General features: G+C 43.3%; 1 protein-coding gene across 6 annotated transcripts in view; it reads left to right on the top strand.

The window, feature by feature from the left end:
• Zw (glucose-6-phosphate 1-dehydrogenase Zw) overlaps positions 1-14,587 on the top strand; it is a 50,170-nt gene that overhangs the window by 29,765 nt on the left and 5,818 nt on the right. For 2 of the 6 annotated variants that reach the window (XM_065437492.1, XM_065437496.2), the window contains exons 2-7: positions 6,032-6,121; positions 6,704-6,741; positions 7,221-7,329; positions 8,702-8,919; positions 10,138-10,296; positions 11,628-11,753. In XM_065437492.1, the coding sequence (XP_065293564.1) occupies positions 6,032-6,121; positions 6,704-6,741; positions 7,221-7,329; positions 8,702-8,919; positions 10,138-10,296; positions 11,628-11,753 (740 nt within the window). The other 4 variants (XM_065437491.2, XM_065437494.2, XM_065437493.2 and 1 more) reach the window with 4 other exon arrangements.

The following is a 14,587-nucleotide window of genomic DNA, read 5'->3' on the forward strand; positions in this document are numbered from 1 at the left end:
TACATACATACATACATACATACATACATACATACATACATACATACATACATACATACATACATACATACATACATACATACATACATACATACATACATACATACATACATACATACATACATACATACATACATACATACATACATACGAAGTTTTGTCCACCTATGCATATCCATCAGTATTCGCCTACCGCGTCAATTTATGGCTTGTACACTATAGATTAACATTGAAGCAAAACCTTATCTAGCTATTCTTTGAACTTGCTGGTCAGTAAAGTCAAACAGGGCTTACAGACCATCAACTAGGATTATAGCAGGGCTGTTCAAGCCGCGTTATAAAGGCTAAGCCTCTCCACTCACACCCTTCAACATAGCTTCCCGGCGTTCAGCCCAGTTTTGAACACTCTGGTCGGCTGCGTATATACGTAATACGTCACACAAGAGAGCTGCGCGTGCGGCTAGCGAAATGTGCGTTTCCTAAACCATGTAGCTTCCACAGTGCTGCGCGCTTTTAGCGGGATACACACTGCAGAAGAAGGCAATCTGCACTGATCAAAGCCGACTGGAGAGGGAAAGCGACAGATACTTGAGAAGCGAATAAAGAAAGCTACCGTGACTCGGTGCGCGCATGCCGTTCCTGCGCAATGCGTTATATACATGCAAAGTAAACGCCTGCTTCAGCTTCGCCGACGTCTGTATGTATTGCCGCGAACCCGCTCTCTCTGCGTGCGCTCGCGCGCGCAGCAAAGTCAGTGGCCCAGATCGCGAAATGCGGCGTACTCGCGATGCGAGTCGGCAAACGAGGCAGCGCCGTTGAATAAATCATCCTTTGCTTCGGCGGTCACTCGCAAGCCGGAATGACAAGGCCCAGAAAGCCTATACACGCCAAGCCTCGCGGTGCGTGCAGCCAGACCACTCTTGCAAACTTAACCACTAAATCAACAGAAAAGACGAACTAGCATATATATGCGGCGATTAGGTCAAAGGGGTTCGATTCTGCAGAGTTCTTTAAAACGGAGGCCTGAAATAGCTTCCGGATGTTCTCATCCTTCTCAACTAACATATTATTACGGGGAAGAATATTTACAGGGGATATATGTATACAGAAAGAATCCGCAGCCCTATAACACAGGGCAAAGCGATACCAATGATCGACGCCAGCTTCACATCATCCTACTCTTCTTCTCACCACGTTTTTTCATATCTGCAAAAACTACTATATACGAAACACGATTTTGGCCTTAAACCACTCTTCCTAAAGCCCCCTCCCGCCGCCAACCCCTTATTGTCGACCATGTACATGCGACCGTGCTGTCTGCCGGAAAGACGTGAGGTTAGCATGGCTGTCTTTGAGACAAAGACTCAAATACATAAGGAAAGCCAGTTGTACAAGCTTATCAGTTTAATGAATTAAACTACGATAATTCCTAAACAGCGGAAGAGTCAACGCTGCACGCTAACTGGCACGACGCTCGATTACGTACGCTTTTTGGAAAGAAAAATAATAGAATCATAGAAGAGGAACTACATTGTGACCCTCATTTCTTGTTTTACACAGACTTTTTAATATAGTCTTAAAGGAGTCAAAGAAGTCTCCTTTTTTTTTTCCCCCGCTTCATTTCGGTATGTATAGTAACGTACAGCGCACAAAAACCAGGACGAATAAGAATAACGACACATGAATCACGATATTGTGACATTCACTTCTTGTTTTGCTTGCACTCTTTTTCATAGTCAGAAAAGACTGATAGTCATTCGTGACTCCCTGGTGGATCTGTGGTTAATAGTGAAATTTTCGAATAGAATCGAATACGAATAGTCGATAAAAACGACCTCGGTCCGAATAACGAACGGAATATTCTCTCATCTCTAAACGAATTATGAATGTAAAGTTTGCATGGACTGCGTGTTTGTGTACATTATTGTGTACATCAAGTGTTTGAGTACATTATCTGACACATGCATGTAATGCCGTTTGAAACTGGACGTCTGGTCAATTGAGGACCTTGTAAATGAGAAGCAACAGATTTCAGTTATCTGGTGCAATACGAAAATGGCAGCAGTGAAACAATGGAACGGCACGTCACCAGATGCACGCGTTGTTGTATTCTTTGAAGGGGAGGGAAATAGATTCAACCAATCTTCGTTTACGCTGCCTATAATCAACAGGCATTTTTTGTTGTTGTTGAATGACTAAAAATTATTAGGCATAACTTGTCTTCCCCATGCGTTCGTTCAGAAACATGGTGCGTATACCTCAGCGCAACGACCACGGTCCTCCTGCACGCGCAGCAGAATCATGGCCATAGCAGTCCTCACTTTTATCGGCCTCTCCCCGTCGAGACTCCGATAAGTTGTTGTCAACCCTCATATTCGAACAGAGAAAAAAAATATATACATTCGAGAACTTCGATTTGTGAATTCTTATATTGAATACCACGCGAATAGCAAAGACTATTCGATTCGTGTTCGAAAAACGTTCGGATCACCGTATAATGCTTATTTATCATGCGTGTTCCTATATAACAACGTTAGTATAAGAAAAAGACAACAGTTAGTGAAAGGCGCTTCTAGCTTCGGTCCAATTAGCCGATCTCGTGTCACAAGCGTGTGTGCAGACGCTTTCGGGAATGGGATGTCAAAACATACAAGTCGTCCAGGGATAGTGTTTGAACTACATGGTTGACACGCACCTGCATAACTTAACGCGCGGCGTACGCGCGTGAGGTTTGCGAGCGTAATTACGTGCTTGTCGTTAAGCGCTGGGAGCTTCAGTGGTGCGGGTTTTCTCTAATTCTTAAGTTTTATATGCAAGCCATGGAATTAAGATATACACGATGTTTTTTTAGCTTTCTGTAGGTTATTAACATTCAAAACAAGAAATAGCGTTGAACAGCCTGAAAATAAATGTCCAAAACAGTCCACGGCAGCTCGGCGACTACAGCGTTATTTTCACGGTAGCGGTATTTTCACGCATTTTTTGCAACGCGCCAGTTTTGTTCGCTTTAGGCATTCTAACAGACGACGACATAGTTACAAAGTTAATGCCTGAATTTTCACGAAATTTTTAAAGATTTGTTAACTTTTCCAAAACATTTCAAGGAGTAAAATAATCTATGAATTCGACTTCTTTTAAATAAATAGAAAAGTGATTCAGCTTGCGGTTCAAAAGCTGCGTGATGAAAATGCTTCTGCGTTTGACAGGTATTTCACCAGCTAAAACGCCATTTTAAGTTATGATGTACGCTATATAGTGGAAGACCCATGAGCAAAAGGGAATTAACCTTTGTGGCGTCCTATCGCACACAGCCTGCGAGTGCAGTGATATCGACCGACAGTTTCGCAGAATATCGGCCGTCCGCTCACCACGGCAACGAACGATGCAGTTCTAACAGTAGTCGTTAGTAGCTAGTTAGATGTAAACCGTAACAACTACGGGACGTTTTCATGGCTGAAAGTATAATCGTTAGCGCTCGTATTAGCTATAGTCTCGGATTTTTGTATATGAAAACAAGCAGCAGGTGAATTAAAACGGCGAGCGAGTTGGGTGAACACAAAGAGTATTGCTGCCTCAGCGAAACCATGTGTTTTCACTATTTCCAGCCATCGCGCCCACATTTCCAGGAAAGCCACATGCAAAAAAGGCTCCCGTGCAGTTATCTCTCGTCAATTTGCGGGCTACCGGCCGGAGACATGCGATTTCTCGCAGCAACAATTTTACTGTAACACATACGCAATGCTCGTTTTTTTTTATTTACTCATGCAGCTCTGCAATAACATTTCCGTGGAGTTCACAAAACCCGTTGCAGACGAAACTCGGCCGCACCTTCACGTGCTCGGGTGTCAAAGAGATGCTAGACTCTCTTCCAATCAGTTCGCGCTAGGGTGCTAATTTCTTATCTGCAGTCAGGGGCGGATCCAGGACAGCATCAGAGGGGCGTTCATGAAACCAAAACAGAGAACGGGATAGGGTTGTATGCGGATTACCGCAAGCTCAAATTTGTCAGCGCCACAAATTTTTTGCACAACATGTGCCATGGGCGCAAGTGCCGGCATGTCTGGAGAGGGCAGACCCCCACGTCCCTTTTTTCCCAGACACAAACTTCTCGATTCACCAATATCTGTAATACGCGTTGAATTAATCTAATTCGTATGCACATGCCAATGATCAGTTCGATTCTGATTAGTTGGCGCATGCAATATACATTGGACAACAGTTATACTACATAGCGCGCTTTATAGAGCTCTACAAGCAGCACCAGTGGATAGGGGATTGGCATTTGCAGTCGGAAAAGTTCGATCCAATGCTCGCCGCACGGGCACTTAAGGCTCACGTAATGAATAAAATTAAGTACTGTAGGTTTTCAGGGTTACACTAGTGCACTTCTCAGTGTTAATCACGTCGTCAAGAGAAGTCATAAAAAGCCTCTTCAAGGGCCGGCAAACGTTCGCACTTGTTATCGGCCGCTGCCGAAGGTAGCTGCGGAAATTAGTGTCACGACCGGCGCTGCAGAGGACAATGTAACCCTCCCATATTTACAGTATATATAGCAAGAAAATGCGATTTTGCCTACGCGCGCGCCTCTCTCGATCGTCTTTCCTACTGAACGCACGTACGCTAATTGACGTAGTTTGCTGACGAGTGACGTACAGATTCGGCTCCCGATACCAAGGCAACGCAGACAAGAGGAATCCTTTATCGGTGAAACATTGATGAGTCCCCGCGGGGCAGCAGCCAAGAATAGGCTGCCGCCGCAGGCAAGAAGCTGCTTTCGGCGAGTCACTCGCTCACGTATGGCGCTATTACCCGGTCAGATCTGGGTTTTCTTGCTCCTCTTCTTGGCTGTGCCCGTTGTAAGTATTGAGATCCGTCCTACGAGCCTACCTCCATACGCGCCCACGTAGTACGTACAGCTGCTTCTTGCATAAATGCGCTCGTTGTGTCTGTCAGGCGCACTGAGCGCCTCGCAGAAGTTGTACTCGCGAACGTCTAGCATGCTCCAGGATATGTGTCCCAGTGTCGCGACTCAGCTACGTCGCTCGACTGGGCGGTAACGAAATTCAATTTCAGACCTGTCAGTCAGTCGAGCTACAGTCAAGGATAGAGTGAGGCGCGGTCGTTGTACTAACATTTACGCCGCGAAGAGAACGGGAAACAGAGAAACGCTCTCGCGTCGCTTTATCGGTGCCCGTTTTTGGGGAGTGCAGAGACGCACCACCCTGTTCACTTTCTAGACACCTTTATCACGGCAGGCACTCTTAAGCGCGCGGTGCAGTTTCCACACTGAAGACATCAGCCGATGCTACCACGCGTGAAGAGATGAAAGGGAAAACAAAAGCTGCGGCATTGAGCGCGCAGCACTTCGAGAGTGCTCTCGAAAACCTCTTTGATCGATACATATCAAACCAGCCTATCCCGTCCCGATCGGCCCACGCGAACGCGCGATCAATGTGTGCACCCTCCTCCCCCGTAGAAAGTTCATGACTGCCGACCAGTTGCTGATCGTAGAAAAACGATTGTTTAAAGGAGCGCGCCCGCGTCGGGTGAAAGCGAAAGGTCTGACCAAAGCGGCGGCCAAGTTTTCTTCGCTCAGGGTCGCAAACCAGTTTGGGAAACAAGGGGCAGCGAACCGAAACTGCGTCCGGTTACGACATCGGCGTCGCTCTCGTACGGGCCGGTGCGCCGCAAACTTGTGATCGAGAACGCGCTGGGCGAGCAGAAGCCAATCAGCCTCGGCGCGGGCCGGTCGTTCGCAGGTCCCGTTGGCTTTTCCAGTGAGGCGGGCACGTGCCCGCTGGCGGCGTGCGTCAAAGCGTCGTAGGAGCAGGGGCGCGCTCATCCGTTTCCGCTCGTCCGACCGCTGCCGCCGCGGCGGTTAGCTACAAATAGGAAAGTGCGCCGCGAGCCATCGTCAGCCAAGCTGGGCTGCGTTCAGAGCGGCTCGCTTAAGCCTTGTGCCTCCGTTGTCGCCGCTGCAGACGCCGCCGGGATGCCTCAAACGTCGTACCCTCCTTCTCTATCTCCCCAGTGCATCGCTCTCCTCAAGGAATCGATACACCTGTTCGAGGAGCCTGTGCAGGAGGGGCAACTACACATCTTCGTCGTGCTCGGCGCTTCGGTAAGTGGCTCCCACGGGGACGTCGCTGCTCTTCCTCTTGGTTTTGGTTTTGCACTGCCGCCGCGCGCTCTCCTCCCAATGTTTACCGACCAGCGCTTAGCGACGGACCCGAGCTTGGCTGTTAAAAACAAGGGCCCACGTGGGAGCGGGCGGTCTTTGAAGTCGGAGGCGACTCGGCGATGGGAGTGATTCGAAGGGAAGTGGCCGTTGCTCCCGCTCCGGGCGCGAGCGCCCGCGATGCAACGAACGGACACGCAGAGTCCACGAGCGACAGCGGCAGACTAGCGATTGTTGTGGTCCTACACGAGCTCGTACGTTTTAGACGTGATGCATGCGGAGTGTTCGATGTGCCTGCATGGCGGTGTAGTGTACGGACGCACCTGTGGCTGCACGCTGTAGTACTGCGCAAGCTTCTTCCATGCCTGCCGAAGCGCACCTTCCCCATCAGTTTTTCCTCGATGTAGGTGCTCGCCAGAAGTGTACTTAGCCGCACTTTCCGTGTGTTTTCCTTCTCTCGTTCCTTGACGAGGTGTGACGTTCGATGACCCACCTCTTACCCATATTTTTCCTTATCTTTCGTAGGGGGACTTGGCAAAGAAAAAAATTTACCCAACATTATGGTAAGTACGTAAAGCCCTTCAAAACATAGTTCTCGCTTTTCAAGCATTGCAGAATGCTATTAAAAAAAAAAATCCATTCACGGTTACATTTAAAATCTTAAGAAATTTATTGACAGTGACATAGGTGGCTTGATCATTCCGGAGCTCAAAGCAGCAATGCAGCTGCCCTTCAAGTCTTGCTATCACTTTAGTCAGATATGCTCCATCCACTTGTAAATTATGTAGAATGAGTGGATGATTTTTATTGAAACAAGGATGGCAGGTTAGGCTGCCTGAGAAGCAATATGTCGTAAGATATGTGCTGCATGCATTATTCTAAAGCATATTGCTTTTTATTTTTTACCACCTTGACATTCATGCTTTTGTACTGTATACAGGCATCTTTTGCTCCAGATTTAAAACATTTAAGGTGTGACATTTAAGGTGTATATACTACAAATGTTCATAATTCGGGATGCCACTTCCTTGTTCAATTACAGGGCACTGTACCGAGACGGTTTATTGCCGCAGAAAACAAAGTTCATTGGCTATGCTCGCACCAAGATGACAGTGGAGGAGCTGTGGGGGAAAATTGGCTCATTCCTAAAGGTAAGCGGGTTCTGTGTTACCTTAATGCTTATAAAGTCTATTCAGATTTGGCCAGTTGTGTGTAAGCTCTTTATCACAGCCAACCAAATTTATGTATTACTTGTGACACAATGACAAAGGTTGGCAAATAGCCTGCTGTTTTTGTAGTTTCAGGGGCTGCAAAGTTGTGGTATGGGACGCACCAGGAAGGCAGTAAGACAGCAGAGGCCTGTCCCAAAATCTGATCTGCCACTTCGGCATTAGAGTAACTTCGATATCGCAGCTGACTGGACTTTGAAGGGACGTAAATCTGAATGCTAAGTTAACCTTATTTGATAAAAGACGTCACTGAAATAGCAATAACACTTCAGTTTTGATAAGCCAGATACGACACAAAAACTAAAGATGAGGCTAAAGTTTCTGTGTTAAAGGTAAGTGTCTAAGCTTGGTGGGTTTTGAAAAATTTCTCATAACAAGAGCAGTTCAAATGTGTGGGGAATAAATTGAAATCTGTGACTTCGTACTGACATACTGGTACTGCAGCTGAGGTGCTAACTTCAGGAAGGGAAACTGTGCCCTTAAATTTCACTGCTAATAAAGTGTTTCTACAGCAAATAAACGCAAATGAACTCTTCGAAAAAATCCTCCTAGACTAAGCTATTATATTGTTGCTCGTTAGTGTGTCTCTAATAGCTGAAGTGAAGGTGTTCTTCAGTTCTTCAACAGCTGAACAAGGGTTACTCCTTGACTACTTCAACATTTGTGAAGTTTGCAGTTTCATTATAATTTCTTGTGAGCCCAACCATACTTTTGTTACAACTGCATCACTAAAGCTTGTTTTTTTTTTTTACACTTGCATTGTTTTAAAGGTACACATGCGGCCACGGCGGCCGCATTTCGATGGGGGCGAAATGCGAAAACACCTGTGTACTTAGATTTAGGTGCACGTTAAAGAACCCCAGGTAGTCAAAATTTCCAGAGCCCTCTACTACGGCGTGCCTCATAATCAGAAAGTGGTTTTGGCATGTAAAACCCCATAATTATTTAAAGGTACGCATGAGCAATGCATTTGGTAAGGAGTGGTTCTCCTTTCACACCTGCCTTCCCTTACCATGAGTCTTGACCAATTTTCTCAGCTTTGTGTAATTCTGAGCAAAAGGTACTAGTGATTCATAAGCTTGGAAGTCATTACTGTAGAGTTGCTGCAGGATTCACTGCTTCCCTGTAACTCGCTGTATGTCACCATTATGTAATGCCATGATGCTTCAGCCATATTCAGAAAAGTAAATAAAAAAATAAAGTTGACTTTAAGCAAAAATAGGTCGCGCAAGTGCTTTCAGTATTTGGAGCTGCACTGGGTATGATCTCTCTTCCCAATCATTTTCTACATCAGGTGAAGGAGGAAGACAAGAGCCGGTTTGCAGACTTCACTCGTGCCAATTCGTACTTGGCTGGCACGTATGATGTGGGCGATGACTTTGCAGCTCTCAACAAAGAAATGCAGAAACTCGAAGGCGGTGCTGCTGGGAACCGGATGTTCTACCTGGCCCTGCCGCCCACAGTCTTCCAGCAGGTCGCCACCAACATCAAGCAGCATTGTATGGGCAAGCAGTAAGTGAAAAATGTGATGGTTCGTGTTTCCCAAAATTGATACCAACGATGGCCACCAGGCTTTGACATAGTTTCCTACTTAAATTACTAGAGGGGACTCTGGCACTGCGATCTTTCAGCTTCCATAGGAATGATGATTGGTACATGGACTTGTCTGATCCTTGTGCTTATGGCTTCAGACGTTCTTGTGGCTTTGTTTCTTGCAAAACTAAATTTTGAAGCAATCTACTAATCTTTGTAGGAAATTCTGTGGACTTTGTAATTAGCAGGAATTGCAATTTGGAACAACTCGCCAATGAATTAAGGTATGCTTTTACTCTTTTGTCAGTCCTCGAATTAAAAAAAATATACATATTTTTTATACAACACAACTTGCTTTCTAAAAGTTTGATACTGTGGCTGTCGCAAAATATATAATGCTACGCAAATCACATGTTCACCCGCTTGTTATTGTGTTATCATAGTATTTAATGCAAATGAAGCTTTGTATGCAACTGCCACTGAAAAATGTTTACATAATTTAGTAGCAAGTAGGGCAGGGTCCATTAACAATTATTTTGGGGCGGCATATTTCTGTACATGTGTATATATGTATTGTATTGCCAACAGTAAAATTCAGTTAAATTATGTCTACTTGTTACTTATGTCTATTATGTTACTACGCTTGCCTTGGGAAATATCGGGTTTGTTGTGTCAAAAATGGTATGTTCTTCAGTGTACAAGAGGGAGAAAAAGAAACTTCAGATTTCACTTTATATCGGAGTGGCATCTATCTGATATATTTGTCAGTGCAAAAGAAAGTATTGCAGGCCAATATACTTCAATTAAAAAGAGCAAAGCACCCCTTACTGGAAAAAAAAAATCGCTTTGATTTGATAAAATTGCTTCACATTCTACATGCTGCAATGGTGCAGTGGCTATGGTATTCTGCTGCTGTGTACAAGGTTGCGAGTGCTATTTCTGGTCTTGGCATCTACGTTGCGCTGGATTATGGATGCAGAACTGCTTGTGTGCTTGCATTTTGCTGCATTTTAAGAATCCCATGTGGCTAAACTAATGAAGAGCACTCTATTATAGTCTCTCTCATCGTCCCCATTGTTGCATTGTGACATTACAAATCTCGTGCATCAACCAAACAATGCTGCCTATACTGCAAGAACGGTCTTGCAGGTTTTCTTTACTTTTGTTTGGCTGACCCTGTCATCCTCAATGTCCCAGGGGCTGGACCCGTGTTGTAATTGAGAAGCCATTTGGCCGGGACTCTCAATCGTCTGCCGAGCTTTCGAACCACCTGGCATCACTGTTTGAAGAATCTCAGATATACCGCATCGACCACTATCTTGGCAAGGAGATGGTTCAAAACCTCATGGCAATAAGGTGAGCAGCTGGAATATCTTGCACTGCTTCAATATCTTGACCAAAATTTGCCGAATGAATGCTTCCATGCTCTTGATCGGCTGTCTGCACATTCTAGGTTTATGTCATTTAGCGAGTAGAATTTAAAGCTGCATCTCTTTTAGTTCCTTTCTTTTTCCTTTTGTCTTTCACATGAAAAACTAAATTAGTTATGTGATTTTGGGAAGTTACCGCAAGCAAAGCACGAGACTTAAAGAAAGAAACAACATGAACCGCTTCGTGTTGTCTCTTTAAGTGTCATGTTTTGGTTGAGGTAAGTTCCCAAAATCATGAATCACCAACTGGCCTACAACCACACTCTGCCATGTTAGTTATGTGAGCTTAATATAAACATGTTTATATTCTTGTGAAACTTCATTCTATTGAGTGAGAAGTGGAACCAAGGGCCTCAATATGCTTGCTAGAAAAAAAAAATGAAGGCAACAAACAATGCAGCTAAGTAATGCATGAGGGAAATTAACTTTCCTTTTAAAGGTGTAGATAAAATATTAATTGGACTGTGGAAATGAAAGTGGCCGACAAGACAACTTGCTGCAGGTTCCCAGGGAGCTCTACCCGCATCTTGAGCATGACTCATGCTAAGCTCTTACACTTGAGCTGTTGTAACTGTTGTCTCCCGTATATTCCTTTTTACTTCTGTACGTGTGATTTAGCCATGGAAGTTTATGTTAGGGAAAGGAAACAAGTACTTTTACTTGACTGCGAAGGGAGAAACTATTCTTTGTCATTTTTTTGTGCATAAGCTATTGTGTAAACATGTGCTGTATTGGAGAATTCTTTGATATCTTCCTTCCTTTTCTTTTCTTCCTTTTTATTGTTGTTTCTTCTTTTTTGCATTGTAACAAGATGACGCTTTGTTTGTTTCCATCTTTTTTCTTTCTTTCTTGTGTTTCACATGTTATTATGTTGTTAAACTCTTTATGTATATCCCACTCCTGCCTAGGGCCTCTAAAACAGGCTGGCAGTATGAAATAAATAAAAAATTATAATAAAGTATTTCCTTGTTTGTTTGGAGTGCTCTCTTTGACCAGGCAGGTTGTGCACTGCTATAAGCATCATAAAAGCTGCAAATTCATTATGTTTGAACATGTGGTACTGCCTCTCTCGTATTTTTTAATTGGTAAGATCACAGTTCGCTATAACTAGAAATCTGGCCTTTAAAAAAAAAGAGTTGCACTGGATTACGCAGTATGTAGTGACTAGAGAAATTGGTGACTGGCTTTCTCTGTTTTTGCTGCCAGTCTTCTTGCATGTATAACTTCTTTTTTTTCTCCATTCTTGTCCCACCTCAGGTTTGCCAACCAGATCTTTGGTCCTACGTGGAACAGAAACAACATTGCCAGCATTGTGATATCATTCAAAGAACCATTTGGAACACAAGGCAGAGGTGGTTACTTTGACAGCTTTGGCATTATTAGGTGGGTAACTGCTGTAAATTGTTGTCAAAATTCTCATCTCGCCTGGTGTCAAAGAAAACTCGTAGAAAGTGACCACGTATAAAGTGGGCACATGTTTGACTTGGGGGCAGGTTAGAATCTGGAATATACTACCAAATGAATCGGCCATTTTGCCGTTTTTTTTTTCTGAATATTGTTTAATTTGACCATCAGAATAATCTGATAATTGTTGTTAGTCGCGTCAGGGTCGCGTTAACGGAAGTCTACTGTACTAATGAATCTGGGCTGCTTCCACAAGACTAAAGATGGCAAAACTGCCGAGCACAACCACCTGTGTGTTTCTCTTGTCTGTGCTGAGTTGCCTTCAGGTACCACCAACTATATTCACGTAGATTTAAACCATCAGCCGAGGGGAACCGGCGACATACTTGGTGATATAGAGATAACAGAATCAGGTATACTTTCACTGCTGCTTAACATCGACATTAAAAAATCTTGTGGCCAAGATGGGATCCCCAATACTTTCCTCAAGAGATACGCAGAATGGGTCTCTAAATACCTCTTACTTATCTTTAAAAAATCTCTAGAATCGTCTGACGTGCCCAAAGACTGGAAAATAGCAAAGATTGTCCCGATTCTCAAATCAGGTGACGCAACAAGCCCATCAAATTATAGACCGATTTCGCTAACCTGCACATCTTGCAAAATTCTCGAACACATCATACTAAAACACATCGTAACCTTTGCGGAAGATAATAACTTGCTTAGCATCAACCAACATGGTTTCAGAAAAGGACTGTCTACTGTTACGCAACTGACACAAACTGTGCATGATCTCGCTCTAACAATTGATAACCGCGGGCAGACAGACATAATATTCTTAGATCTATCGAAGGCCTTCGACCGGGTATCCCATCCTAAACTCCTGGGCAAACTACAACACATTCTCGGATCTGGCAGCATAATAAACTGGATAAAAGCTTATCTCGCAGGTCGGCAACAGTACGTAGAAATCGAAAGTCAGCAATCTGATTGGGTAGAAGTGTCATCCGGAGTACCACAAGGAACAGTCTTAGCACCAATTCTTTTTTTACTATACATCAATGACATGGCAGATAACATAAAATCAACGATGCGCATGTTTGCAGATGATTGCATTATATATAGGGAGATTAGGAACCATAATGATCAAGTAATACTAAATCACGAGCTTGCGCAAGTAGCAAATTGGTGTCAGGCATGGCAAATGAAGATTAATTTAGACAAGACTGTTTTTATGAGAGTAAGCCGAAAAAGAACCCCACTAGAGTTCACCTACACGATCGAACAGCAAAAATTAAAGATAATCGATGATTATAAATATTTGGGCATTGTCCTATCATCTGATATGAAATGGGACAAGCATGTGTCACACATATCTTCTAAGGCATTTACAACACTTTGTTCGCTTAAACGCTCTTTAAAATCTGCCTCACCAGACACTAAGATGCTAGCCTACACCTCATTCGTTCGTCCTGTACTAGAATATGGTATTACCTGCTGGTCTCCACATACCAAACAGTGCATAAAACGCCTAGAAACAATACAGAGAAAAGCCATCAGATTCATTTATAATAGGTACAACCGTAATGATTCTCCGACAGAACTCCTTGATAAAGCTTGTCTCCCGACTATTTACAAGCGTGCGAAATACTTACGTCTCAAGTTTCTGTTCCACCTCCTTAACGGAGTCTACAAATTAAACAGTGGTGCATATGTATCTTTCACTGAACAGCGAAACACTAGAACTAAACATCATAAACATTTAATTGAATACAGGTTCCACACAGACACATTCAGGTATTCTTTCTTTCCCCAGACAATCAGAGACTGGAATTCATTGCCTAGTGATATCATAAATTGCTCACCTGACGATTTCCTTCCTATGCTGGAAAAATATGTCTATGAATGCGCATCTTGATTTACCAGTATCGCCTGCAGACCCCGCATTTTTGGTTTTGATGTACTTTTTTGTTGTTTATCTTATGCTTCTGTATTTCTGTTCATTAACCTTTAAGGCCTGACTCAGGAAGGTCACACCCTTTGTTGTATTACTCAACTACGTCTACTTGTAAACTACAATACTAATAAGTGTATAAGTTTGTCATTCTTATTTTGATGCATTGTATTTTCCCATGTCCTGCAACAGCCTCAAAATGGAGGCTAGCAGTATGTATGAAATAAAAAATAAAGTAAATAAATAAAAAAATAAAAACAAAATTTGTAAAGACATTACAGAGAAAGTCTAAATCACTTTAGACTGATAAATTATTCTTCCAGAACTCTACTTTCATTAATTTCTCGAAGTATGGTTACTGGAAGAGCAAATGAAGTCCAAATTTTGCACTGTACTCCCTGGCACGTTTTGTTAGCCCATCGATTCAAATTTCTTTTATTCGGGCCATTCCATTGCAGAAAAACTTACAGAAGCTTGCCAAGTTTTTTTTCTTTAATATGCAGTGTAGTCTAGCTGTATTTTACTAGTGAACTACACTCGTGTAAATGATATCAGAATTTTAGTTCAGAACTGTGGGAACCTTAAGGTGGCAGCGCCACCTGTCTTTCATTTCTGCATCTTTTTCTTTTCCGATGTTAACAGTGACTTATTTTTCTGTTGTATAAGGGTAATTTACTAATGAGCTAAACTTATTTTACTCTTTAGTGTCCCTTTAAAAGAAATTGCACAGATTCAATGAGCATGTTAGACTCTTATCTGAAGCGACGCTATAGTGCAGAGGTTGATGAAGTGGTATAAAACTAAATAATGCATACAGTTGTCTCTCTTTTTATTTTATGCAATCTCATAGAATCAGTCT

Source organism: Dermacentor albipictus, chromosome 5 (assembly GCF_038994185.2).
Source record: "Dermacentor albipictus isolate Rhodes 1998 colony chromosome 5, USDA_Dalb.pri_finalv2, whole genome shotgun sequence".
Classification (NCBI taxonomy): Eukaryota; Metazoa; Arthropoda; class Arachnida; order Ixodida; family Ixodidae; genus Dermacentor; species Dermacentor albipictus.